At 36.8% G+C, this 27143-nt stretch overlaps 2 protein-coding genes across 7 annotated transcripts in view; one reads left to right on the plus strand and one right to left on the minus strand.

The window, feature by feature from the left end:
• INTS12 (integrator complex subunit 12) lies at window positions 1-26788 on the minus strand. Of its 3 annotated transcripts, XM_063705457.1 has the most exons (8): window positions 26562-26644; window positions 25908-26151; window positions 17820-17984; window positions 13489-13641; window positions 11278-11465; window positions 9963-10122; window positions 4674-4820; window positions 1-1302 (listed from the first exon to the last, which is right to left on the minus strand). In XM_063705457.1, the coding sequence occupies exons 3-8, from the start codon at window positions 17973-17975 to the stop codon at window positions 718-720; spliced, it is 1389 nt and encodes a 462-aa protein (XP_063561527.1). In that variant the 5' UTR covers window positions 17976-17984; window positions 25908-26151; window positions 26562-26644; the 3' UTR covers window positions 1-717. The 3 variants fall into 3 exon arrangements, with proteins under 3 accessions (XP_063561527.1, XP_018881343.1, XP_055240836.1); XM_019025798.3 differs by lacking the exon at window positions 25908-26151 and having other exon boundaries at window positions 26632-26788; XM_055384861.2 differs by having other exon boundaries at window positions 25908-26719.
• Window positions 26775-27143, plus strand: part of GSTCD (glutathione S-transferase C-terminal domain containing) — a 139024-nt gene continuing 138655 nt past the window's right edge. For 3 of the 4 annotated variants that reach the window (XR_008679125.2, XM_055384859.2, XM_055384858.2), the window contains exon 1: window positions 26878-27010. The gene's annotated coding sequence lies outside the window, so the exon portion shown is untranslated. Of the gene's footprint in view, window positions 27011-27143 lie in introns of all 4 variants that reach the window. The other variant, XM_019025801.4, reaches the window with a different exon arrangement.

Raw genomic sequence — 27143 nt, forward strand, 5'->3', positions numbered from 1 at the left:
TGAATCAAAATTCAACATTTATTACGTACTATATGCATGTATTACATTGGCAATGTAGAAAAGTGAGCAATGTGAGAAAAAATATTGTATTAAGCACCAAGAGAGTTCACAATTTATTGGAAAAAGATATACCCTTAAATAATTGAAATGAGGTGATAAAAAGGTAAAGATATAATATGAAGTATGATAAATCAATTAGGAAAATCCATTGATATGAGAAATCAATAATGAAAAAATAATTTTGAAAAAGATGAAATAATTGGGAGGGAGAGGGAGAGTCAGTTGAAATGGGGCTAGCACAGAAAATGAACACCCAGAATACGGGGAGGAAAATAGAAAACTATGTTGGGTCATCCCTGCCGCCACATAAGGCACCTCATTCATCAGGATCAACTCTTGGGGCTTTGCTAGAAGACGAACTATTTCTTTTTCCTTAAATTCACAGATGCTTTCAATCTTCTGAAGATCTCATTGAGAACCAGTCATTCTAATCATTGTTTTCACACACTATGGAAATCATTAGAATAAAAATGTTGAAGATTGATTTAAAATGAAAGTTTCCAAGTTTTGTTATATAATATTTAGCATTTTAAGGTAAGAAACAATAGAAATTTGATTATGAAGACTTTTATTAAATTACAGTGTATTACAGATTATATCATAATAATAAGCCTTTCATCTTTAGGCTAATATGATATAAAAACCTACTTGGCCACATTACTTCTTGAGTTTCTTTTGGGCAGCTTTCTTCTTGACCATCTGTAATCGCTTCATAGCATTGAGCTGTGATTCTTGTGAAGTTGGGCCTTTAAGGGATGCTGAGGGAGAGCTGCTGGATTCTGAAGTAGTTTTGCTAGTAGTACTTCCACTAGGTCCTGATGTTCCACTATTTCCATTCCCACTTAGTTGGCTGCTGCTTCCTGGAACTAAACTACTTGGACTAGGAAGACCTACTTTGCTGACATTGTCACAACTAACTGAGCGACTAAGACCAGTTTTACCCAAGGTTAGAGGTGGAGGTGGTTTTAAAGGTACAGTGGGCGTAGTGCTGTTATTGGAACCTATTTTGGAACCTATTCCACCTTTGGATGATGTTGCCAGACCAGTCAAACCCACAGGTTTCTGGCTAGCTGATGAAGTAGCAGGTTTCCCAGTATTGTTTTGTGTTGTTGAACTCAATTTTGCTGTTGAGGGACCAGCAGAGGAAGTTTTGGCTGCAAAAGCTGCCCATCCAGTTAAGCCACTAGTTACTGACGAGGAAACACTGGCACTAGAAGAATTTCCTGAAATAACTGTGGATGTCTAAAAAAATAAAGTAAATAATTACATTAGAGCCAAGTTTAATCAATACCTGTATAAACATCCCAAGTTATGAATTGGGAAATTTAAATCACACCACCAAATTAGGTTCTTATGAAGCTGATCTGAAAAACCACACAGAACAAAACTTATCTGTATCTAGTGGGTATCATCATTTGCAAAGCAGAAAATTTTTGATACCATATTCTTGTTCTAATGATTCCAAAAGAAAATATATGAAATTCCTTTTTGGGAATTGCTTTTAGATTCAATTCTAAGCTATATCTGAAAACCAGATTTAGTGCTTTAACATACTTTTTACCCAACAAAGTATTATCAAGCTTAGTTAAACATCTAATTCTTTTAGACTTTTCTCCAAATAACTAGGGATCATTTCAAAAATTTAATTCACTCTTAATAGCAAAAATGCCCATACCCAGAATATTCAGGAGAACATATCCAAGATGAAGAGATTCAGTCAATATTTATTTACTGAGTGACTGTGTGAGAGAAAGAAGACAGCTGTACAGATTCTAAACCCATTAAAAAAAATGTCCTCCTAAATTTTGAGCAACAGTTACAGGAGTACAAAATATATGCAAAGTTAATTACTTGGAAGTGTACAACTTGTATGATGTATTAAAAAGGTCTCATGATTTTAGTTTCACAATTTGCCCATGATTCCGGTTAAACTATCATATAAGAGTCTCCTGCTCCTTTAATAAGGATTTTATCAATTGCCTCATTAGGCTGCACAGTGACATTTTGGGTAGGACTGATCTCACTCTCTGATATATTTCATAAGGGTATAACACTTCAACTTCTCTGATTAACTTTCCTGGCTAATCAGAAGCTCACAATGGTACCAATGCCACTATAAAAATACATATTGCTCTTGTTCACACAAGAATATATTTTTTCACTTTCACATTAGGCACAAATGTACATAGTTCAAATTAATTTTGAATTGAACTTCTTATTGACACCTTTTCTACCTTTATACTCTTAAGAAGATTCACAAAAGCATTACATTCACATATAGGTAAAAGATAAAATTTTACAAAATAACATCCTACTTAAAAAATGGTAGTTATTATACCTAAAATATATCCAGTTATAATTTAGAACTTTACTCTGAAATAGTTGATAAAACATTTTTAGCTCTTGAAATCGAGGTAGCCTTCAATATTGTCTGCATGCATACATTTTTAATCAATGTGAAAAGTAACAAAAATAGAGTTCTGAGATCTTTGATTTATAAGAGAAGGAATCCAGATATTTGTCCACATACTCTGAAAATTGATAGGATGTTTTCTTACAGTTACATATTAACTATCTTATGAAGTTATCCAGAGAAGAAAAACTACATAAACCATTTATTCCTAGAGGAATATATACCAGCAATGAGAGAGAAAGTTAGTCAAGAAGTAAACCTTTACTTTTCAGTTATGAAAGACCTAATTTTTTTTCCTTTTCTTGCTATTAAACATAAAACTGTCTGCCATATGGTTAAATGATCTTTCAAAAAACTTCACAAAAGAAAACCCACCTTTAGTAATTAAAAGACCAACACTTAGGAAGTACAAGCAAGAAAGTATGTTCTATGTGTCTGGCATTTCATTTTAATGGCTTGCTGTTGCTTAGTATTGCTTTTCAACAGGATGACAGATGGTTTATAATACTATCAGGACACATAGAAGTAATATAACACAAACAATGAAGACCAAGTGATTTCTTACTATTTCAGTGTAGAAAACAAATTTCTCAAGTTTTTAACTATAAATATTTTCTTGCCTATTTGCTAGATGGGCAAGTTAGAAAAGACATTTGCTTTTTATATGTGAATGGGAACGATTTTTTTATAGTATAAATTTATTCACTTTTATAAAAAGTGAATTTTTTATTAAAGAAACACAAAACCTCTTAATCAAAACAAATATGACAGCAAAGTCTTTAATTTGTTTGCCATAAAATGATTTCATGTTGAATTTTCTAAAAATAAACTTTAGTAGTAACAGATTAGTCTAAAAATCTACTAAAAAGTGATTATATGCAGAATATAGCAACTCTAATTACTTTCAATAAACTGGTTATTCTTACTTCTATTCCAATTCACCAAGTTCCTATATGACAAATCAATAATGGATATGCCTTGGATAGCAAATCTTCCCTGGCAAATTAAAATGAAAAATAATCTCCAAATATAATTATCAATAAGTTTTTAAAAGTACTTCGTATTCATATTCTTTTTCATCACATCAAGGGTATGAAGCTTACTACTTACAGTCACTTAGATAAGGCAATAACTTTAGCGTTTTCTCAGGTCAATCTTTGAGAATTTGAGGCTATTTTTTTTTAATATTTTTTTCTTCCATATTTAGTGCTATGCTTAATATTGGAATGTGTACCTCAGTAAAAGTATTCTTTTTTTATGAAATTAGATTAGAAAATTATTTTTTTCCATGATATAAAAAGGCCAAGATATTAAGAAATAATGTAGTATGATTTCAAGGATGCAAACTTAGGAATGAGAAAGGTGATACCCTCACTAGACAATGTGGTCCCTTGGTATAAGAGGTAGATAACACTGGAAGTTTATTATAAAGAAACAAAACAAGACAAAGCAAGAAAACTCCTTCAACAGCCAATAAGAAGGGAGGAAAAAAAATTACAAGGCCAATCTGCTCAAGTAGTGCGGGGAGCAAAATTGTTGCTACTGAGGGCAGAGGTATTCTGAATTTAAACCAGATTTCTTTTCCTTTTTTTGAGTCGGAGTTTCGCTCTTGTCACCCAGGCTGGAGTGCAATGGTGCTATCTCAGCTCACTGCAAACTTTGCCTCTGGGGTTCAAGCGATTCTCCTGCCTCAGCCTCCCAAGTAGCTGATCACAGGTACCCGCCACCATGCCTGGGAATTACAGGTGCCCATCACCACGCCTGGCTAATTTTTGTATTTTTAGTAGAGATGGGGTTTCACCATGTTGGCCAGGCTGGTCTCAAACTCCTGACCTCAGGTAATCCACCCGCCTTGGCCTCCCAAAGTGCTGGGACTATAGGTGTGAGTCATGGCACCTCGCCTGAATTTCAACCAGATTTCTGATTGAAGATAAGTATCTAACCAGATGAGAATGGTAAAGAATGTCATTTTGGAATGATCATAGACTGCTCGTATTTGTGATATAAACAAAAACAACAGAGTTAGAGATTAATTAATGATATAAATGTTCCCTTTCTACCTAATAGTAGTAAAGTCTTAATTTCTAAAATATAGCCATTTAGTATATAAAGTTTCTCATTAAATTTTTTATCAAGCAACTATTTTTTAGTCAACTAAACTTTAAGATATAATCTTAGATAAAAATAGAATCTACTATACCTTGACTTCTGTTCTCTTAAATGCTAGAAAAGTTGTCTCTTGTTTCAGTTTAGTTTCTGGTTTCTTAACCAATGGATCTTTGACAGCTGGAGTTACAGAAACAACTGCAGGGGCTGGTTTCTGTGGTGGTTTCTGAGTTTTTTGAGCCTGCAAAAATCAGTGGATTAAATCAGATACAAAATCTTAACTGAATATACAGAAAGCTAATAATCTCTCACTTGACTCATCACTGAAATGAAATACAGTTGAACATTTTAAAAAATAGTGTGATGATAATGAATATATATGCTCTTTGACAAATTATTATCATATTAATGGTCTTACAGATTGTATTAGTTTCTAAACAGTAAAGATAATATTAAGCTTTAGAAATAATACAGAATAGGGTTAGTTAAATACCATTTTAACAAGATAAAATTGTTTTTTAAAGAGCAAAATCACAAACTATATGTAACCATTAGCTTTACTCATGATGAAGTACATTTATTTCTCATTGGGGTTTGTCAAATACACAGGAGTTTTCTTCTTGGGGTCTAGGCATAAGTCAACTCCTCAGTTGCTGAGGGCAAATTAAAACACAGCTCAGATAATTTATATGGTTTTAAATATAGAACAGGGAGAAAAAAACTATTGATAAACGATTAAACTTTTTGAGGTTTTTCCACATTGCAAAACTAGGCACACTAAATCTTTAGAGAAAGTTAATAAATACAAATTTCTATGTTATGAAAGAATTTTCACCCACTATTACTTTATAAGCATCTTCAGTTTTATTTTGACCAATAATTGATTTTTTCCTTTATTTTATAACTAGGTACTTGACTAAATTTTCCTATAAACTCTAATCATTTTTGAGTTTATTTTTTAGTGTTTTCTAGGTAGATAATTATAACTGTTTATAAATGGTTATGTGCCACGTTTAAGAGTAATTTTCAGAGTCAAACACAGTTAGGATTAAAACCCAGCAACTGGCTGGGTGCAGTGGCTCACGCCTGTAATCCCAGCACTTTGGGAGGCTGAGGCGGGTGGTTCACTTGAGGTCAGGAGTTTGCGAACAGCCAGAACAGCCTGGCCCACATGGTGAAACCCCGTCTCTACTAAAAATACAGAAATTAGCTGGGCATGGTGGCGGGTGCCTGTAATTCCAGCTACTCGGGAGGTTGAGGCAGGAGAATTGCTTGAACCCATTAGGTGGAGGTTGCAGTGAGCCGATATCGCACCACTGCCCTCCAGCCCGGGCAACAAGAGCGAAACTCCATCTCAAAAAAAAACAACAGAAAAAAAAACAGCAACTATTTTTCTAGATATATTACCTCAGGCAAAATATGTGAATCTCTAAAAGCCTCATTCTCTTCATCTGTAAAATGGTAATAGCATTTGTTTCAAAGGTGGGTTATGAGGATGAATTATGATTATGTAAGAGTTTAGCATAGTGTCTGGAAAATGTTGAGTGCTAACAAAAAGTTACTGTTTATTCATCATTATTATTTACAAAGGATAATCAAACTGAATCCAGAAAAATCCATGCATACTGAACGGGGAAAGATGCTTCCCGCCAGCCATTCCATAGTCTTTGATAATCTTCATAAGCCCATACAGTACTATACCAGGGAATTTATTAACAATTTGTCACCATTTCTGGAAGCCAGAATTTGGCCTATTTTGCTCTTGTTTGGGCCTTCTTGTGTAATCTTGGGCTATTGTTTGCCATACTATATAGTTTGGGTCCTTAAATCTCAATTCGTATCACTTTTTATACTACATACCTTCCACATCAAAGTACACCTACCTTCAACATCACTTATAAAGCAACAATTAGATCAAGAATATTAAGAATGTTCGAAGTAATTCACTGTTGATTACTTGATTACTGGTACTAGCAGGAAAGGAGAGCCATCTTATCCTTCATTGCAAAACCATGTTACGAGAATGCATCCCTCACAGTAAAACAGAAACATATGGCTCCAAAACCATGGCTTTCAATCTTAACACTGCCTTCCACCCACATCTAGCACTCCTGAGGTTAGACTCTGAGGACCCATCTAACTTGTATGTTTTAACAGATAAAGACTAATTATGATGAAGCCCCAGGAAGTACTTCTGCCTGTGAGATCATGTTTCAATCTTCTGCCTTCCCTGTTTTATCCAGCCATCTTAGAAACTGAGTAAGAAATACCCACAACCCTTTGTCCTTTACTGGTAATACTAGTTTAGCGAACTAGGATATAATTACTGATTCAGTTTTGTTCAACAAAGGTACTAAAATTTTCATTGGATGACTGCTTCAAACATTGCAAAATGTATAAAATTCTCCACTAAGGCACTAACTGCCAGAATGGCAGTACTAAAAACCCCACCTATTTCTAAATGCTGCAAAATAGGAGTGTGTTACTACCTTAGATTGAGAACCACTGCAATAAGTGATATGAGTCTCTCACCTGAAGCTGGGGAAAAACTCCACTACTGGGTAGAGAGAAAACTATAGAACTGAAGAATAACCTTGGACCCTGCCATACACGATCACAACATTCTTAACTAGGTCTTCCTACAATGATGTGTACTGCAGAACTTGCCCCAGTTTGAGGAATCTGTTTGAGGAGAAAGGGGATATCAGGTCCTATTTATAATATCTTTGAGATACCTTGGAACAATAACCAATGCACATATGAGAATCTCACTCAAAGCAATTATAGTTAGAATGACTGTATTTAGAATCCCCACTGTTCCAAAATTATCTCATTAAACCTTACATTTCCTGGATTCTGATCTTTAGGCTCACTTCAGATCATGTCTTTTGGTATTTCCCCACATTTGCTCTTGGTGTATTCTAGTCATGTTATAATATTAGCCATGACTCCCCATTTAGTACTTTGACTTCTGGACACACAGACCAGATTCACTGTTGATTTCTGGTACTAATCTGCATTTAGCCTGGCATGGTGGCTCATGCCTATAATCCCAGCACTTTGGGAGGCCGAGACAGGAGGATCACTTGAGGTCAGGAGTTCGAGACCAGCCCTGGCAATGTAGCAAGACTCCATCTCTACAAAAAATAAAAAAAAATTAGCTAGGCCTGGTGGCACATGCCTGTAGTCCCAGCTACTTGGGAGGCTGAGGTGGGAGGATTGCTTGAGCCTGGGAGGTCGAGGCTGCAGTGAGCCATGGTCATGCTACTGCACTCCAGCCTAGAAAACAGAGTGAGACCCTGTCTCAGAAAAAGAAAAAAATTACATTTGCTTCATTTTATTTAACTTAAGAACAACAGAATGTAGAATGTGTCCAGTCTTGAGCTCTGCTTAAGTGCTATGCCAATGAATACATGCTCTTACTGATAAATTAGATATTATTTGCAAAGCAGACAAAAGAATAAACAGTATCCCAGATGAAGAGAAGAAGCTGAGAAGCAGAACATATGGGAACATGAAAGTTCTCCACATATTCAGGGAATGACACACTTAGTCTGTGTCAGAGTGGCCAGAGTGTACGAATGTGTATGCTGAAGCAGTGAGAGAGAGGGCTGTAAGGTAGAGTCGGGTCAAAAAGAGAAGGTCCATATATGCATCCTAATGAGTATAACCTCATTATATAAGTAATTGAGAGCCACTGGGCATATATAAGTAGGTAAATATTTTAGAAGAATTCTAATGATAGTAAGCAAAGTGGATTGATAGGAGGCAAGGAGATTTCTTAAGTGGCTATTGCAGTAGACAAGTAATGGATTTGTGGAACAGGGTAATAAAAGAGAAGTGAATAGATTTCAGAGACATATAAGAGGTAGAATTAGCAAATCTGGTAAACAACGGGATATGGAATTAAAAGAGGCATCAAAGATGTTTTCTAATTCAGGCAACTGCAGAAAAAAAACTGGATAATAGAACAACTTTCACTTTTAAATATATTGATCTTAAAGTATCTATAGACTATCTAGTTAGCTATAGAAGCTCACCCAGGAAGAGGGTTAGAACCATAAACATAGATTTGACATAAAATAAATCAGAAAAAATGGAGGAGAAAAAACTTGGGGGAAGAACAGTGCTTACTTTAGATATTAAAGGCGCTAAAGTGATAATAATAATGAAACAGTTGAGTACATACTAAAGAAAGATAGATTATTGTCACAATTTGTTTCTTTTGACAATTTCCAATTCTTAGTGGTTTCTTATCAATGCTCTGGAATGCATTGCTCATCTGTAATAATTTCACTTGAGATCCTGGAGGGCTAGTTTAAATAATAAATTAAATAAAAACCAAACTGAGCAGAACAGATTGTAACTTGTCACAGAAATTTCCTGTTACAAATAAGAAATATACACACTATTGATATACACACTTTTCATTTACTACTTTTTATTTCATAGGAATAAATAAAAACACTTCCTATTTCTGATTTAACTGATTAAAAAGTAAAATGGGTATCCCGAATTTTTACTTTTAACTAAGTACTTCTGACCTTTAAAAGATATATTGGTTAGACAAATTTATATAGAAATTCATTTGATTAACAGACATGCGAACTCTGCAATTGAGAATCACTAATTTAAGGCAGGGGAAGAGAGATGGAAGTGGGAGGGAGAGGTGGAGAATAAGACATTATGGCAATTTCTTGTTTTCTTTAAAAGAAAAATTATGAAATTCATTTATCATTTATCTATTTTATAAGTGAATAAAAGTTAGAAAAGTATCCAATATAACAAATGAAAAGATATTTCACTATGATATTAAAGGCAGGTATGTTAGTGAACAGCAAAAAGAGAAAGTACATAGGAAGAATGAGGTAATGGTCACTTGAGGACAACGAGAAGGAAAGACTAAGCAACAGAGAAATGCAGCTGGAAAGACAGATATGCACATATAAATATCGCCTCTGTACACATCTTATCCATGCGGTGGTTTAAGCTCACTCAGAAATTTTCTATATTTCCTTACCAGATCTCAACAAAGAGTGGGGCTTTGTATCTCACCACTTCTCAGTGCTGCATGGTATTTTAAAATGTTTGTCAATACATTGACAGACTAGTAAGGAATATTCATAATTTGTGTGTCACCAATCTTGTTTTATCTATATTAGAATCAGATAAAACTAAAAAGAGAAAAATGCACATAACATGGTCTGGTCTTTAGCAATAGAAATATTAATCACATATACATACTATACATATAAATATTTAAATAATCAGCTTATATTATTTATTTTTTCAATATCTTAAATATTCAAATCTTTGTTTTGAAAGCACATACCAACAAAAACATTGACAGACTGTTTAAAATAAAGAAAAATATGATTCCTACCATTCTTTTCATTTGTCTGGTACATCGGGCACAATACCACACCAGGCGAGGGTCATTCGCTTCCTTGTCTGTCACCTGGGGTTTATGACAATCTCGGTGGTAGAGATTATGGCACTCCTGACATTCTACTAATTGATTGCCAGATGCCACCATCATTTGCCTAAGAAAACATACCATTAAACATTACACTACTTTTTTAAATGCCATAATTTAAAGTTATTTCAGGGTCCAGATGTGCTGGCTCATGCCTGTAATCCCAGCATTTTGGGAGGCCAAGGCAGGCGGATCATTTGAAGTCAGGAGTTCAAGACCAGCTGACATGGTGAAACCCTGTCTCTACTAAAAATACAAAAATCAGCTGGGCATGGTGGTACACACCTATAATCCCCACTACTCAGGAGGCTGAGGCAGGAGAATCGCTTGAACCCAGGAGATGGATGCTGCAGTGAGCCAAGATCATGCCACTGCACTCCAGCCTTGGTGACAGAGTAAGACTCTGTCTCAAAAAAAAAAAAAAAAAAAGTTATTTCCAGGTTGTTCTGGTAAAGTTTGGTATATTAAAAAGAAAAAAAATCCCAGAAACCCAAAGAGCAAATAACAAACCCCAAAACTTGGCATGCACAAAAGCATAAGCTTTTAAAGCTTATGGTCAACCATTAATAAATATATAGAATGCCTTGATTAAATTTGGCTATTTTCTCGTCATTTCTCATCATAATTTTTGCCTTTCTCTCAGAAGGTAGTAGACTCTGATTAGTCTTCCAACAGCCTCATAACATTTTGTATCTCCATTAAATTCCCTTATATTAGTTAGCTATATGTTGTTGTTGTTCTTCATTAATATGAGTCACCTAAAGGTGAGTACTGGACCTAATTATCCACAGTCCTTAGCACATTACTGTGCACACATAGGGTGCTCAATAAATGTCTGATCAGATTAATAGAATGAAGCCATGTGTGTATAAAAAAGTATAAATTTCAACAGCACAAAAAGCAATCACCATAGCCTTAGATTATCAAAGGCATATATATCATCATATAATAATCACTTTCCCTCTGGAACCCAAAAATGCAGAAAATGTTACAACATAACAGATTTAAAAGCCATAGTTGGGAAAGACAAAATAGTTGACAATTTTCAATATGCTAAATTGTTATATGGGCAATTACCTACTTATCTCCACCCCAGTTCCAAATAGTAAAAAACAAAATAGAAAATGCACAACAATTTTTCTGATTTTGGGGGTTGAGGAGTGGAAAGGGTCATATGTTCTTTATAAAGTAACAAAAGAATCTGTGGCAAGGTGCAACTTACCTGCAAACAACGCAGGCCAATCCCATCTCCATGGCAAAATCATCAGCACTGGTCTCCTCAAAACTGGAAAGGTCAGCCATAGGTAAATCCTTGCTACTTTGGACAGTAATGGGAGATGACTGTGTTTCTGGTTTCTCCAATCTAGGTTTCTTTGGAATATCAACTCCTTCAGTGATGTCTGATTTCATCTATAAAAAGCAGGCATCAGAAAATGATAAAGTAATGTGGTAGAATAAACTTTAAGTCACTGAAAGATGAGTAAGAAGAACAATTGGCAACAATCAAGTCCATTTTACAGATATATTCACATAGCTAGGGACAGATGTGCACATTAAAGATCTGTAGAAGAATTGCAATGAATTTATTAGTACATTAAATGAAACCAGCAAGATAGAAATAAATAAATCAGAACAGTTTAACAAATATTTGTATTTCTCTTTGTACTCTTCTATCTACTAAAGAATTATGGAAGATCAATGGATTTACTTAGACTAGTATCTACCATACAGACTTAACACATATTTGCTTCAAAGCAAATTCGGATTCCCTTCTTTAAGATATAAACATTATCAATATACCCATTAGATTTGGCAAAAATCAAAAAGTCTGATAAGACATGGAATTTGGAATTCTTATACTTTGTTGATGACAGTGTAAATTTAGTACATCTACTTTTGATAGAAATTTGGCAATGCCTAGTAATGTTGAAGATGTCATATCCTATTATATTCACTTATAGGTATACATCCTATAGAAACTATTAACATGACATATGTATAAAGTAGCTCACTCAAACTCCATTGTAATAGAAACAAAGGAGAAATATCTAATTGTGCATCAGTAGGGGAATGATTAACCAGTTTATCATTATGATAAATCAGTAGGGGAATGATAAACTGGTATTATGTAGTAGCTAAAAGAAGTCTAGATCTACATGCATTAACAAAGATACATTTCAAAAGCACATAGTTGAGTGGAGAAAAAGTTACCAAAGGATATACACACACACAGTATGATAACATTTACATAATTTTTTTTTGAGACAGAGTCTTGCAGTGTTGCCCAGGCTGGAGTGCAGTGGCACAATCTCTGCTCACTGTAACCTCCGCCTGCTGGGTTAGAGTGATTCTCACGTCTCAGCCTCCTGAGGTGCTGGAACTACAGGTGTGCGCCACCACACCTGGCTAATTTTTGTATTTTTAGTAGAGAGGGGGTTTTGCCATGTTGGCCAGGGTGGCCAACTCCCGACCTGCTGACCTCAAGTGATCCTCCTGCCTTGACCTCCCAAAGTGCTGGGATTACAGGCATGAGCCACCACACCCAGCTTCACTTATGTAGATCTAAAAGCAGAGAAATAATCTAATGTAGTTTATGAATAGCCATTATTTAGCAAAAGTATGAAAACATACGGGATAATATACTCCATCTTGAGGGCAAGGGTTACTGAAGATATCTTTCAAATGTATTTTTTTCTAACTACTAAAATCTTAATTACTATATGTAGAAATCACCTAAAAATAGACAATCCAAGAATCATCTTTGGCCCTGTTCAGGTGCATACCACTCTATAAAGTTTATGTTTAGTCATTTACATCTATACTCTTTCCCATCTTTTCTTTCTTGCTTTCCTTTTTTTTTGAGACAGCGCCTCACTCTGTCACCCAGGCTGGAGTGCAGTGGCACGATCACCGCTCACTGCAATCTCTGCCTCCTGGGCTCAAGCAATCCTCCCACCCCGCACCCGCCCACAAATAGCTGGGACTACAGGTGCATGCCACCACACCCAGATGATTTTTGTATTTTTTGTAGAGATGGGGTTTCACCATGTTGCCCAGGCTGATCTTGAACTCCTGAGCTCAAGCAATCTACCTGCCTCGGCCTCCCAAAGTGTATCTATCTTTTCTTCTTAACAACTGTTCCATCTAGGATCTCTGAGGCATAGATTAAAGTTTACACTCAAAGTTACTATACTCCCTACGACTCAAATATTTATTGACAATAACTTTTAACCATTTAACTTTAAAATTTGTAAATTTTACTCATTTTTTGAAAAGTCAAAATCTATAGCTATCAATATATATTCACTGAGTGATGATTATTATATACCTATACCCATTATTATATAAAAGAAATAGGCATAAAACATTGTTTCTTTCTGCTTATGGAACAACTAATTTACTTTCTTTTAACAAGATTAAAATAAAATCTTACTTTATCAGCAGGTCTCTTTTCAGCTTCCTTCTTTACCTTTTCAGTTGTGAGGACCTTGCCATTATTATTACCAGAAGGAAGACTGGATGATATTTTGGGCTCTTGCTTAATGGAAATGTTTTTTGTGCTTGAAATTTTGGGTGGCTCCACATCCTAAAAGATGAAAAAAGGTACCAGTAATTAAATATTTAGACTGATCATCATAAAAAAAAGATCATTAATATAAACAATTTTCAGTTACAAATTAAGACATTTCATTATAACCACTGTAATATTCCTTTCTTAAACAGTTAAATAGCTTTATTGAGAAATAATTGATATACAAACTGTATCTTTTTTATTTTTATTTTTTGGGACGGAGTCTCACTCTGTTGCCCAGGCTGGAGTGGAGTGCTGTGGCACAGTCTTGGCTCACTGCAACCTCTGCCTCCTGGGTTCAAGTGATTCTCCTGCCTCAGCCTCCCACGTATCTGGGACTACAGGTGCACCACCACACCCTGCTGATTTTTGTAGTTTCAGTACAGATGGCGTTTCACCATGTTGGCCACACTGGTCTCAAACTCCCGCCTCAAATGATCCGCCCACCTCGGCCTCCCAAAGTGCTGGGATTAAAGACGTGAACCACCACACCTGGCCCAAACTACACCTACTTAAAGTGTAACATTTGATAAGTTTTGACATATGTATACATCTGTGACACCATCACTACAATCAACATAATGAACATATCCATCATCTCTCCAAATTTCCTTGTGGCCCTTTGTAATTACTCTCTTACAGGTATACACCCTATAGAAAAATATGTCTCCCATCATCAAGCAAGAAAAATATGTCTCCCATCATCAGGCATATAGAAAAATATGTCTCCCATCATTATCATCACTTATCTGTTTTCTGTAACAATACATTAGTTTGCATTTCCTAGAAATTTATATAAATGGAATCATATTCTTTTTTGGTCTGGCTTCTTTTACTCAGCATATTTATTTTGAGATTCATCCATGTTGTTTAGTGTATCAATAGTTAATTCCTTTTTATTGCTGAATAATATTCCATTGAATGAATAGACTACAATTTATTTATCAATTTACCTATTGATGGATATTTGGGTTGTCTGCAGTTTGGGACTATTACAAATAAAGCTGTTATGAATATTCATGTACAAGTATTTATATATATATCTATGTTTTTATTTCTCTAGAAAAAATAGGAGTGGGTTATATGGTAAGTATTAATATATGCTTAATTACTTGAGAAACTGCCAAACTGTGGCAGTACCATTTTATATTTCCACCAAGCATATATGAGAGAGTTCCAGTTCCTTCCCATCCTCACCAGTGTTTTGTATGGCTACTCTTTTTAAATTGTAGATGTTCTAATAGGTGTGTAGTGATATCTCATTTAGATTTAATTTACATTTCCCCAGTAACTAATGATGTTGAGCAGCTTTTCAAGTGTTCATATGGCATACATATATCTTCTTTGGTAAACTATTTGATAAAATATTTTGCCCATTTAAAAGAAATGAATCTGTTTGTTTTATTATTGAGTTAAAAGAGTTCTTCATAGATTTTGGGCACAAGGCCTTTATCAGATATATGATTTGCAAATATTTTATCTCAGTCTGTGGCTTGTCTTTTCATTCTGTTTAAATTCAATTCCTTATTCATGTATTATAGCTTTGCTGATATAGATAACTTGTTATTTATTGTTATTAATAGTATGCATAAACTTTGGCAGCTCTTGGAATTCCCCCTCCCCCAAAAGGAGGGCACTTCCCCACCATTCTAAACAAAACTAAGGCAGCTGAGTGCAGTCTATTTTACTGTGATAATATGTAAAAGTACAACAGTATAAATGGGAATAATACACAACAATTTCAGAATAGTGGTTACCTCTGAGGGGGAAGAGAAGAAAAAGGAAGGAGGAATGGGTCCCAGATCTAGTGGTGGCAGGGCTTGATATATTATTATGCTGATTGTTTAGACAACGGGTTAGCAAACTGAGGCCTATAAATAGTTTTTTATAAACAGTTATATTAGAACACAGCCACACCCATTCATTTTATAATGTATGGCTGCGTTCACATTACCATGGCAGAATTAAATAGTTGCAATGGAGACCATCTGGCACACAAAATCTAGAATTCTTACTATTTGGCTCTTTATAAAGTCTTTTGACCACTGGTGTAGACTTAGTAAAGTGTTGAAGAAAATGTTAATAATGCAGATTAAACTTAAAAATGTGTGGTGGGCAGGTGTGGTGACTCATGCCTGTAATCCCAGCACTTTGGGAAGCCAAGGTGGGCAGATCACTTGAGTCCAGGAGTTTGAGACCAACCTGGGCAACATGGCAAAATGCTGTCTCCACAAAATATAAAAAAATTAGCCAAGCATGGTGGCATGCACCTGTAGTCTTAGCTACTCAAGAGGCTGAAGTGGGAGGATTGCTTGAACCTGGGAGGGAGAGAGCGCAGTGAGCCAAGATTGTGCCACTGCACTCCAGCCTGGGTAACACAGTGAGACCCTGTCTCAACAAAAAACAACAAAAAAACAAAAACATGTATTGTGTGTAACTAAAAAATTGAGGACAAAGTCATGCAGTATTAAACTATTACCTAATTCAGCAAAAAAGTTGTTCTAGTTGTTGACGGATGAGTTAAGTTTTAACTGCATTATTTCACATTTGCCTTCCTCATTAATGTAAATGAATATCAACCAATATTCATGTTAGAATACACTTGGAGACCTGGTAATGTTTGTAAGCATTACCTCCAGGTGATTCTTATCCATGCTAAAGTTTGAGAAACACTGGCATAAATCACTCTTCTTACACAAATCTAGTGATGAAAATATTCAGCTGAAGGCTAAAATTAAATGGACCTGGGCTTTAAAAACCTATAACAAAGTAGTTTCTGAAAACTGACCAAGAGAAGTAAACTCTAGCTAGAAACCTAAGGGCAGCGTGCTTTTTAATCACAACAAATTTTTCATGTTGTTTAAGAGATAAACTTCCATTTTAGAACCCCGTTAAAACAATTTTTTTTCTTTAGTAATAATAGGTTTCCCTATCTGGACAATACCAACACCCACAGTGGAATGAATTTGGTAGTATGTTTTGTAGAGCCATATTGATTTGGTCGATCTGAACTCACTGAACCTACTGCAATGAGAATGGATACAAGAAATGAAGTCACAATGGTTCTGCTATTCAAAGTACAATAAAAAGGCTTCGGAGTACTAGACCTAGTATTGAAGAAGGCTGGGGACAAAATGCCAGTGTTTACTTGGGCTCTGAGCCTGGGACTAGATCCTCTCTTGAGCTTCAGATTCTGGTTAGACTTGAGCTAGTCATGTTCTATTTTCTCCTTCTCAGTTTGGGATCTAAGTCCACAGACCTGAGTGATTTGGAGTTTGAGGGTCAGAGCTTAGAAGGATTTGATAGAATGTCTTAGTAGGTATTAGGGAATATAATAAGAGTTGTCATTCAGTGACAGCCTATTATGTACCAGGCAGGTACTACACTAGGTGACTCATTTACTGTATCTCCTTCAATTTTTACAACTCTGCAAAGTAGTTCTTATTATCCCCATTTTACCAATAAACAGACTAAGTGAAATGAAGTTTCTACGTACCTCAGTTTCCTTACGTAAAATGAAGAAAACAGTATCGATCTTAAAGGATCATTATCATAATTAAAATTAATTATTCACATAAACTACTCAGAAAAGTGCCTGGGACATCAAGATACGTTGTCTATTATCATCACACAATTATAAGATTTAAGTGGGATTTAAAACAGGTGTGTTTGGTATCAAAACATATATTCTTTTCACATAAAGCTGCCATTGGCTGCTTTGTTATTATCAAGACAGGAGCTACACAGTTCTCAGAGTTCATCCATACCTCCTTTTCTCTTAAATTATCCTACCCATATTCAATTTATTTTGTTGAAAGATCTGTCCTTTTACTTGATTTTTTTTAATCCTTAAAATATTAGGCAATAATTAGAAGTAAGTTGTGGTTACATTCAGCAGCTTAAAAAAAATTCTGATCATAAAGAATCGGAAATTAAAGTAAGTCGTAAACAAGTGAATTCATATACACATAAAGTAGTAGAACAGAATATCCTGCACCCCCAGCTGATTTTTCTACGTGGTGTAACAGTTCTCTGAAAACTTTAAGGGAAAAAAGAAAATAAAGAATATAATTTCTTCATGCTACAAGGAAAGATTATTTCGGCAGAGATTGTTTTGAGATGGTCTATATGTTATCAGTGTAGTACTACAGGCCTTACAAAACTCTCTCCAAGCTTTTTATTCATTCAAGTACCTTTTGAGATGGACGGTAACTGGAATCAATGCCCCGAGCCAAAGATTCATCAAGCAGTGCTTTTAGCTTTTCAGCAGAATCTTTACTCTTTGAATGCAAGAAACCTAGTGCTTTCAAAAAAATGGGATCAAGTTCCAAGTTCACAGTAGCAGCCATTGCAAACGCCTGAAGGAAAAAAAGAGAAAGTAATCTAGAAGACAATGCACAATTATCTATGTTAAAGTTTTACTTTTCTGTTTTTTAATTTGTGATAATACTGTACACATGATATAAAATTTAAAATCACCAAAAAGTTATTACAAATAAAAGTAAATTTCCTTCTTATTCCTGACAGGCATTATCTAGTTCCTTCCCCCTGAAACAACTAGCAGTATCAGTTTTCTGTGTATCCATATCCATGGTAACGTTTTAAATCCAGGTAGGCCTCTCCCTGCCACAGAACTCCTTCCTAACTGTGTTTTAAAAGATACACTTCGCAGTTTCAGTACATAGAACTTGATGGGTTTACATCAAGTTTACTCTGTATCAAAATTTCTTCTCTCAAACCTTATTTCCGTAACACAAAGGAAGACTTAGTGTGCATGTGTTTGTGTGTGTAAGGGCTATCGTAAGAGGGCAATGGTGAAAAGGTGCATTAAGTGATTAGCTATCATGGTCACTGCTGCCACTTTTACCTCAACTCTTTTTTTTTTTTTCCTAAACTGACCTCTTTAGTTCTCTGCCCCAACCCTGAATGTCTCAGAAAACATATTAATGATAACCTTATTTGATCACATTTAGATTGTGGTATCTCATGCATCAACCTATTTTTAAAAGTAAGGTCTCTGAGGGATAATATCATATCTACTTAAAACACACACACACACACACACACACACACACACACACACACACACACACACACACACACACACAGAGCCTATGATGCTTTGTGTCCTGAAGAGCTTAAAAAATAGCCAAGATGGATAAAGATATACATCAAAGGCTTATGAAATTCCACAATACTAAAAAGTTTTGTTTTTAGTTAATACCAATGCTATCATGTGGTTCTGCTTCTGGTTGTCACTTTTTCAAAGACCTCTCCAGGCAAGAAATTATCAAAATAAAAATGTATTCTTTGTGTTCAATCCTTTGATCAATATACTATGGCTTGAAATCTTCTATCCTTGAGGTTAATATTGCATTAATGCAACACACTTGCACTGCTATAGTTAGGGAACTGTCAGCAATTCCACAGTTATCTCCCATTTACAGGGGTTTATAACACCATTAAAACTTGCTGTAGGTTGAATCCTAGCATATGAAAGCACATCTGAAAATGGATTTTGTTGTTCCCTCCCATCCAGCTTCACTCCTCATTCTTCTCCACATCTGACAAGAAACACACATACACATCCCTAAGCTTTTTTTTTTTTTTTTTAAGTTCCCAGGAAAGTATTAGTTATCTACCTGATAACTACAAAATTACTGTCGAATTCTGTACTGTACTAAAATATCATCTGAATCACCCATGGAAAGGAATCCAAAGGCCAGCACTATAATGAAAAAGTAACCTTATCTCAAACTGTTGTATTTGTAAGAATTTAACAAAATTGAAAAGCAGCCTCTGTCATTTCATAAAATTATATTATTATATACATCACCTCTACATAATGATAGGTACAGAAAAATTATTTTAAAATTTACTCATGGGGCTGGTCACCATGTATGTTCTGAGGAAAAAATAGCTCCTTAATAAAATTTCCAAGATTAAAAGGGTAAACCTGCCATTCCTCCAGCATATACAAGGGTAACAGCCTAATCTCTTTTTTTCTTTAAATTCCACTCCTGTGACAGTTTACTGATCTTTCTACTGATTTTATTTCATATAGGTAAAGGAAATAGCAGTTTACTTATCTAGATTGTTATAAAACAATTTATTTTATTGGGTACTGACCAAAGGGTTGACACCTAAAAGAATCCTTGTAATATATTAGAAAAACCATTTCTTGAAATTTCTATGCTGAAAAATGAAAGCCCAGTATTTATTGCTATGTATTTCTACAATCACAGGTAAGAGGTTTACATTACAGATTAGGTGACAAGAGTCAGCACCTAGATTACAAGACTGCGGAAGTCATCAACACCAACATTCCAGTTGGAACCTTGGAGTCAGTTCTTTTTATGCAATCTTGCCATTATAAAACTTAACAGGCTTTGTACCCCTCCCCTAAATTACTAACATGGCCCTTTGGCCCAGTGGTCCCCATGGTGGAATACAGAGAAAAAAAAATTAACTTTTTAATTTATTTCTATTTCTTTTCTTTTCTTTTTTTTTTTGAGACAGAGTCTCGCTCTGTCACCCAGGCTGGACTGCAGTGGCGCGATCTCGGCTCATGGCAAGCTCTGCCTCATGGGTTCACGCCATTCTCCTGCCTCAGCCTCCTGAGTAGCTGGGACTACAGGCGCCCGCCACCACACCCGGCTAATTTTATGTATTTTTTAGTAGAGACGGGGTTTCGCCATGTTAGCCAGGATGGTCTCGATCTCCTGACCTTGTGATCTGCCCACCTCGGCCTCCCAAAGTGCTGGGATTACAGGCGTGAGCCACTGCACCCGGCCAATTTATTTCCATTTCTATTTATTTTTTAAAAATCTATTCATATACAGAGTGATAATAGTGTGTTATATAATTGATCTTTAACCTCAAGGAGCTTTATCTTCAGCCAGTGAAATCTGAAACTTGCCACAACTATTCTCCTCTTTTATTACAATCAATTCTCCTTTCTGACTACAATCTTCCATTACTCTATCTCTTCCACTGCCTTAATCCAGGGACCTCTTCAAAGTGCCAAGTCAATCTTTCTTCTGTATTTATTCATTTCTCTATTCCCATTCTACTTGTTCTTTGTTACAGAAGGCTCCAATTTCTTGTCCCTTCTGCTTTCTCCTTATTGGCACCCTCTTGCCCTGACTTTTGTTTCCTCACCAAACAGAAAACAGTAGTTGAGCCTAAAATAAAACACTTATGGTTATGTGGTTTATATTTTATATTTTAGTTTTCTATCTTACCTTTACTCCCCCTTTTCTGTTGCCTTCTCTAATCTCTGTTACTTTTCCTTCCTTACTGGCAAATATCCATATAGTGAAAGAAGTTTACTTTCTACAGCAGTCATAAAGAGGTCAGCAACTTGGTGTAACTATGTTGATCTATACACACAAAAATATTTTCCTGGAGTTACACCAAATCATGTTACTTCCATACAATTCCTTTCCTGTATATTCATTCCTAAACCCATGGCCAAAACAGACTGTAAAAGAGCCATATCATTCTTACTATGGATTAGAGTTCTAGAAAACAAAGTCCTGTGTGTGTGTATGAAAGAAAAATGTATATATGAAAGATATTTAATATATTAAATGTAGGTTTCATTTAAAAAGTAGATGTTGCTTTCAAAAAGGAGAACGTGAGAAAATTAATATTTACCACTTTAAAGCTTTCGCTGACCTAGGGAAGTGGTAGTAGTAGTATTGATAGGAGTGAATTTTTAGGTGATGCTGGGAATTAGCTGTGTCAAATGCATATAGCACAGAAATCGCCATTACTGAACAATGATCTTTTTTCTGTATCTCTTATTATCGTTGATTTATTGCAGTATGCCGTTTACTTCCTATCCAGCTCACATTCTGTGGTCCACCCTTTCAATACCTCTTTCAGTACTCTAGGCACCCGAAAGCCCTGTAGTTTCCCTACTTTATAGACATCCACCCTGCTAGCCATTCTCTCTCTGCCTGCACCCAAACTCTAAGTGCAACTGAGAGGAATATATATACATTCTATCTTCAGAATCACCATTCTCAGCTTGGCGTTCAGTACAACTTGGCAATTCTCTCATCCTTCTCTGGTCAACTCACTTCCCCACTTTCTGCAAAGATCAGTTATACTTCCTCCATTTTCTTTTAAAATTGCTTCTGTGTTTCAGTAGATGGCCTCACCTACTTCACAAAGAGAGGCTGTCAGAGAGGAATTAAGTCAACTTCCTTCCAGCACATCTACAAACTTACCTGCACTCATCCTTTCCTCTTTCCCATCTGATAAAAAAGGAGAAGGTGGCTCTCTATGTAGTGTCACCTGGATCTGGATCCTATCTCTTCTTGTCCCCTCTTGAACCTTGGCCTATGGATTATTTCCCATATCTTCTTTTTTTTTTTCAGCCTTTCTACTGGCATCTTTTCATTGACATTAAATATATTCAAACATCTTCTATCTTTTCTCTTTTATAGCAAAACTTTCTCAGAAATCATATACTTTTGTACTCTTTTTCTTCATTCCTTCTATTTACACAGCAATTCTTGCAATTCGGCCTTTGTCCCACTATTCCATGAAAATGCTCTCATGAGTCATTCGCGGCCTCAGTCAGGTAACCCTAATACATACGATTGTCCCTCCTACTTCTTTGTCAGTCATCTTTGTAGGTTCCTCCTATCCAATTAAAAATGAGTTCCTCAGTGCTAGGTTCTGGGTCTCTCCTTGACTTGTTCTACATCTTCTTCCAAAAATGTGTTCTCTGAGTCAGCAGCATAGGTATCACGTCAGAACTTAGAAATACAAACTCTTGGTCTCCATTCCTAGGCCTACTGAAGAAAAAACTCTGGGAGTAGGGTCTAGAAATCTGTGTTAAGCCTTCCAGGCAATTCTATCTACTCTAAAGTTTGGGAATTATTGCCCTAGACAATTTGATCTATATAGTCTTTTGCCAGTGATTACTAATACATCTCTGCAGTCCATGTGTCTCTCCCAAGATCCAACTGCCAGCTTGACATGGATATATCATTGGTGCCTCCTATGCAACGTGTCTCCAACAGAGCCACTCATACACTATTCCCTTTTCTCCTAACCTGTTCTTCCTCTAGTAATCCCTTTTTCAAATGATATTTACCCTATTGCCCAAGCCAGTAACCCAGAAGCAGCTTTAACTCTTCCCACTTCCTTAATTCCCACCCCCAATTCAATAACCAAACCTCTTAAACATACCTCAAATCTATCCACCCTTTTCAATCCTTACTACTAGCACCCTAGACCAACCTAGCATCATCTATTATCTGGCCCACTGCAAAAGCTTAATCAGTCTCCCACAATCACTCTTGTCATCCCTTTAAACCTTTTCATATCACTCACTTGCTTAAAATCCTTTTATCACTTCTCACAATCCAAAGGTTCAAGAACAAGATTCTTAAGAAGGTCTCCAATTCTCTACATCAGGGGTCCCTAACCTTCAGGCCATGCAGCAGGAGGTGAGCAGTAGGCAAGTGAGGGAAGCTTCATTTGTATTCATTTGTATTTACACCACTCCCATCACTTGCATTACTACCTGAGCTCTGCCTCCTGTCACATCACTTGTGGAATTAGATTCTCATAGGAATGTGAATCCTATGTGAACTGTGCATGTGTGTGATCTATGTTGTGTGCTCCTTATGAGAATCTAATGCCTGATGATCTGTCACAGTATACCCCATCATCCCCAGATGAAACCATCTAGCTGCAGGAAAGCAAGCTCAAGGTTCCCACTGATTCTACATTATGGTGAGTTGTCCAATTATTTTATTATATATTACCATGTAGTAATAAGAGAAATAAAGTGCACAATAAATGTAATGCACTTGAATCATCCTGAAACCATGTCTTCAATGAAACTGGTCCCTGGTGCCAAAAAGGTTGGGGACCATTGCTCTACATGATTAATAATACATATAAAGCAGTTACAACAGTACCTGGCACATAGTTGACACTCATTAAATGTTACCTAGTATCTCAGGCCATTCTCACTCTCTCTGTTATAGCTATCTGACTTATTTCAAGTCCTCCAATATACTCTTTCTTACCTTAGCACTTCAGTAGAAAGTGTGCCACCCCCACCTCCATCTTAAGTCACCTCTCAAGTTTCAGTTTTTCCTGCACATTCCCTCAACAAAACTAGAAGTTTCACTGTTACATAGCCCAAAAACATTCTGTACTTATTTGTAATATTAATCACACTGTTAATTATGTAAATAATCTTTCTTTCTCATTAGAATGTAAGTTCCATGAAGGCAGGCAGTGGATTGGTCTTGCCTACTGTTGTGACCCGTCTGGCAGAGTTCCTGGAAAACAACAAATAACTGTAAATGTTGGCCAAGTAAATAATTGTTATCTACTTCCAATTTCATAAAACTTTCTCTTCCCTTGAGTTCTGTTATACTCAACTTTTCTGTTTTTCCTCTTCTATCTCTGACTACTCTTTCTTTGGCTTATCTTCTTTGTTGCTTTTGGTATTGTCCAAGTATTTGTCCTTGGCTATCTTCCTAGTTCTGCTAGCAGTTTCTTCTTGGTAATCTTATACACATCAGGTTTTCAACTATCATCTCTGGGTAGATGATTTAATATGTTTTACCCCAACTCCAATCTTTTTTTTTTTTTTTTTTTGAGACATGGTCTTGCTCTGTCACCCAGGTTGGAGTGCACTGAGATCATGGCTCACTGCAGCCTCGAACTCCTGGGCTCAAGTGATCCTCCTGCCTCAGCCTCTCAAGCAGCTAGGACTACAGGCATGCACCACCGTACCCATGCCCAGGTAATTTTGTTGTTTTTTAGTAGAGCCAGGGTCTTGCTATGTTGCTCTTATCTGGTCTCAAACAGTCCTCCTGTTGTGGCTTCCCAAAGTGCTGGGATTACAAGTGCGAGCCAAATCTCTTAAATTTGAATCCCATGTTTCCAAATGCTTAGTATATGTGTCTATCTGATTCCTTAATGGCATCTCAAATTCAGTTACAACTAAAATTGAGATTCTGATTATCTTCCCGAAAAGTTCCTTGTCCTGCTCTTACTTTCAATAAATGACACAACTTTCTTTTAGTCAGGTTTGAGACCAAAGTCTTTCCTTCACTGAGTCTTTCCCTACTCCTTATATTCAAATAATCAGAATTCCTGTGGATTCTGACTGCAATATTTTTCACACTTGTTCTACTTTTCACTTCCACTGCTACTACTGAAATTCAGGTTTTATTAGCTTACTTGAACTATGGCAATAACCTCGTTATTTTCCTTGACTTCAACATTGTTGCCATATGAATTTTCCTGAAACCCAGTTTTCTTCTTTTTCATTAAAATAAAAAAAAAAAATTCTTGCTGAGAAGTTAGGGCTTTCTACCACCTTCGAAATAAAGACCAAATTTCTTGGCCTAGCATTTAAGAAGATTCAGTAACTGGCATAAAAATTATCATTCATCATCCTCAGATCTGCCTTATAGCTAGCTGACCCTGCCACTCTTATTTTTTTTGTCCAGGAAGCTCTTTACCTATTTTTATATATCTACATCCCATCAAGACCCTATTCAAATACTTCTCATGAAGATTTGACTGACAGCTGCTGTGCCCCTCTCCATTCCAAACCCTATTAATAGTCTCTCCATTCAAGGATATCTCATAGTGCTTTTTCATGGTATTGCAACTTTCTCCCTTGAAGCATTTTTTTTTTTTTTTTTGGCACCAGTGTTATGTCCCCTACAAAACTCTGAGTACTTTAAGGGCAGAGTCTATATTTATCTTTTTGCCTATCTCTTTGCCACTTTGCAAAGTACAACAAAATAATGGCTATAGAATTACTGGAATTAAGTGATCAAAGTATAGTGGTCTTATCTCTCCTTCTACACAATTGTAGCCATTTCCAAGGTCCCTTCAGCAAAAATCACAAAAGTAACTCACCCCTGCCCCCACAAAAAAAACTCCAAACATCAAAAAAGCAAAAGCAAAGCAATCACCTCTTTCACGACTGGGGACTTGTAGTACAATGTTCCTATCTGTAAAATTCTCATAATCTTTCACCTGTCTTGCTTAAATTCATTAATCCTACTGGTCTGTAAACTTGATGACAGCAGGAACTTGTTTTGTTCACTGTTATTTCCCTAGTGCTTGAAACTTAATAAGGGCTCAAAAATATTTATCGAATGAATGAACTAGGTTATTTGTGTAAATGTCACCTTATAAGGCTTCTGTGATCTCTCCAATCTAAATTGGGCATTCATATATAAATATAAGTATGTGCTTTCTCCTAGATCCATTTTTCACCCTACCTGGCAATCTCAAAAGAAGTCCAAAGTTGATCACATGCATGTGCCCCAGATGAAGGAAACAGAAACTGTTCACAAAGAGTGCAGTATTACCCTTGCCATTTTATAATGGCTCTAAAAAACTTTGTTCTTCATGACTTCGCAAGCTCTTGCAACCCCTTCCAATAAACATTCTTTTAAAGATGCTGCCTTTTTCATTCCTCCACTGAGTTCTTGGTTCTGGATAACACTGATACCTTAGGGACACCTGGAATCGCAGGAGAAAAGGCTCCGATTCCAAACCAATCAAGTGGCTGAAAGCTGACAGCAAACACTTAGAAAAGGAATGTCAATCCTTTGATCAAAGCATCACACATCGAAGTCCTAGAATGGGGGATGGTCCTTGACAGGGGAGCCAAAAGATGAGAGACAATAAGGGAGCTACGTAGAGAAGTCACTAAAACCCTCGACAAAGTCCGAGGCAGGATTCCAAGTCCCTTGTCCCTAGACCTAGAAATATGCTCGGTCCGCATGCCCCGGCCCGCAACTCCCTCGGAGGAAGCACAGTCCTCGCTGAAAGGGGAGAGCAGTCAGTCTAGGGCACGCAACCGCCCGTAAATTATGATGATTCCCCTTGAGGAGCGAGGAAACTAATACCCCACGTAGCTACTCTCCCACCTCGCTCCTGGCGGGGGGGTCTCGAGCCTCCAGGAGGCGGCCAGGAGCAGAGTCGCTCAGCATAACTCACCGTTCCGCCCCGCCCTGCCGATCCGTCTGTTCCCGGTGGTCCCTTCGGAAACGGTTCCCGCACTGGCCGGCTCCGAAAGCAGGAAAACAGAGGTTCCCACAGTAGGGGCGGGGGAAACGTTTGGCAGTGCGACAGTAGGAAGTGACGTTACTTCCCTTTTTCCGGTCCGCCGGATTATGAATGACGGCCGGCGCGAGTATTTTCCACATAAACTGGCTGTCGTTTTTCTCCTGGCCTCTGTGGAGGCGAGTGGTCTGCGGGCAGCAGCTCCCAGAGGCAGCCTTGGAATTCCAGCTCGGGCTGGGCGGGAAGGCGCAGGCGGCCCAGGTCGCCGACACGCTCACGCACCCTCCCTGCCTGGCCGCGCCTCTGCGACCAGGTAAAGAGGGCGCTCGGGCCGCCGGCTTCTCAGCCTCCGCGACCCCCTAAGAACTGCTGTTTTCTTCGGGGGTCTACAGGGCTGAGGATGCGGGGGAAGGGTGGGAAGGACAAGGGAGTGGTATCATCGTCCT

The sequence above is a fragment of the Gorilla gorilla genome, chromosome 3 (assembly GCF_029281585.2).
Source record: "Gorilla gorilla gorilla isolate KB3781 chromosome 3, NHGRI_mGorGor1-v2.1_pri, whole genome shotgun sequence".
Classification (NCBI taxonomy): domain Eukaryota; kingdom Metazoa; phylum Chordata; class Mammalia; order Primates; family Hominidae; genus Gorilla; species Gorilla gorilla.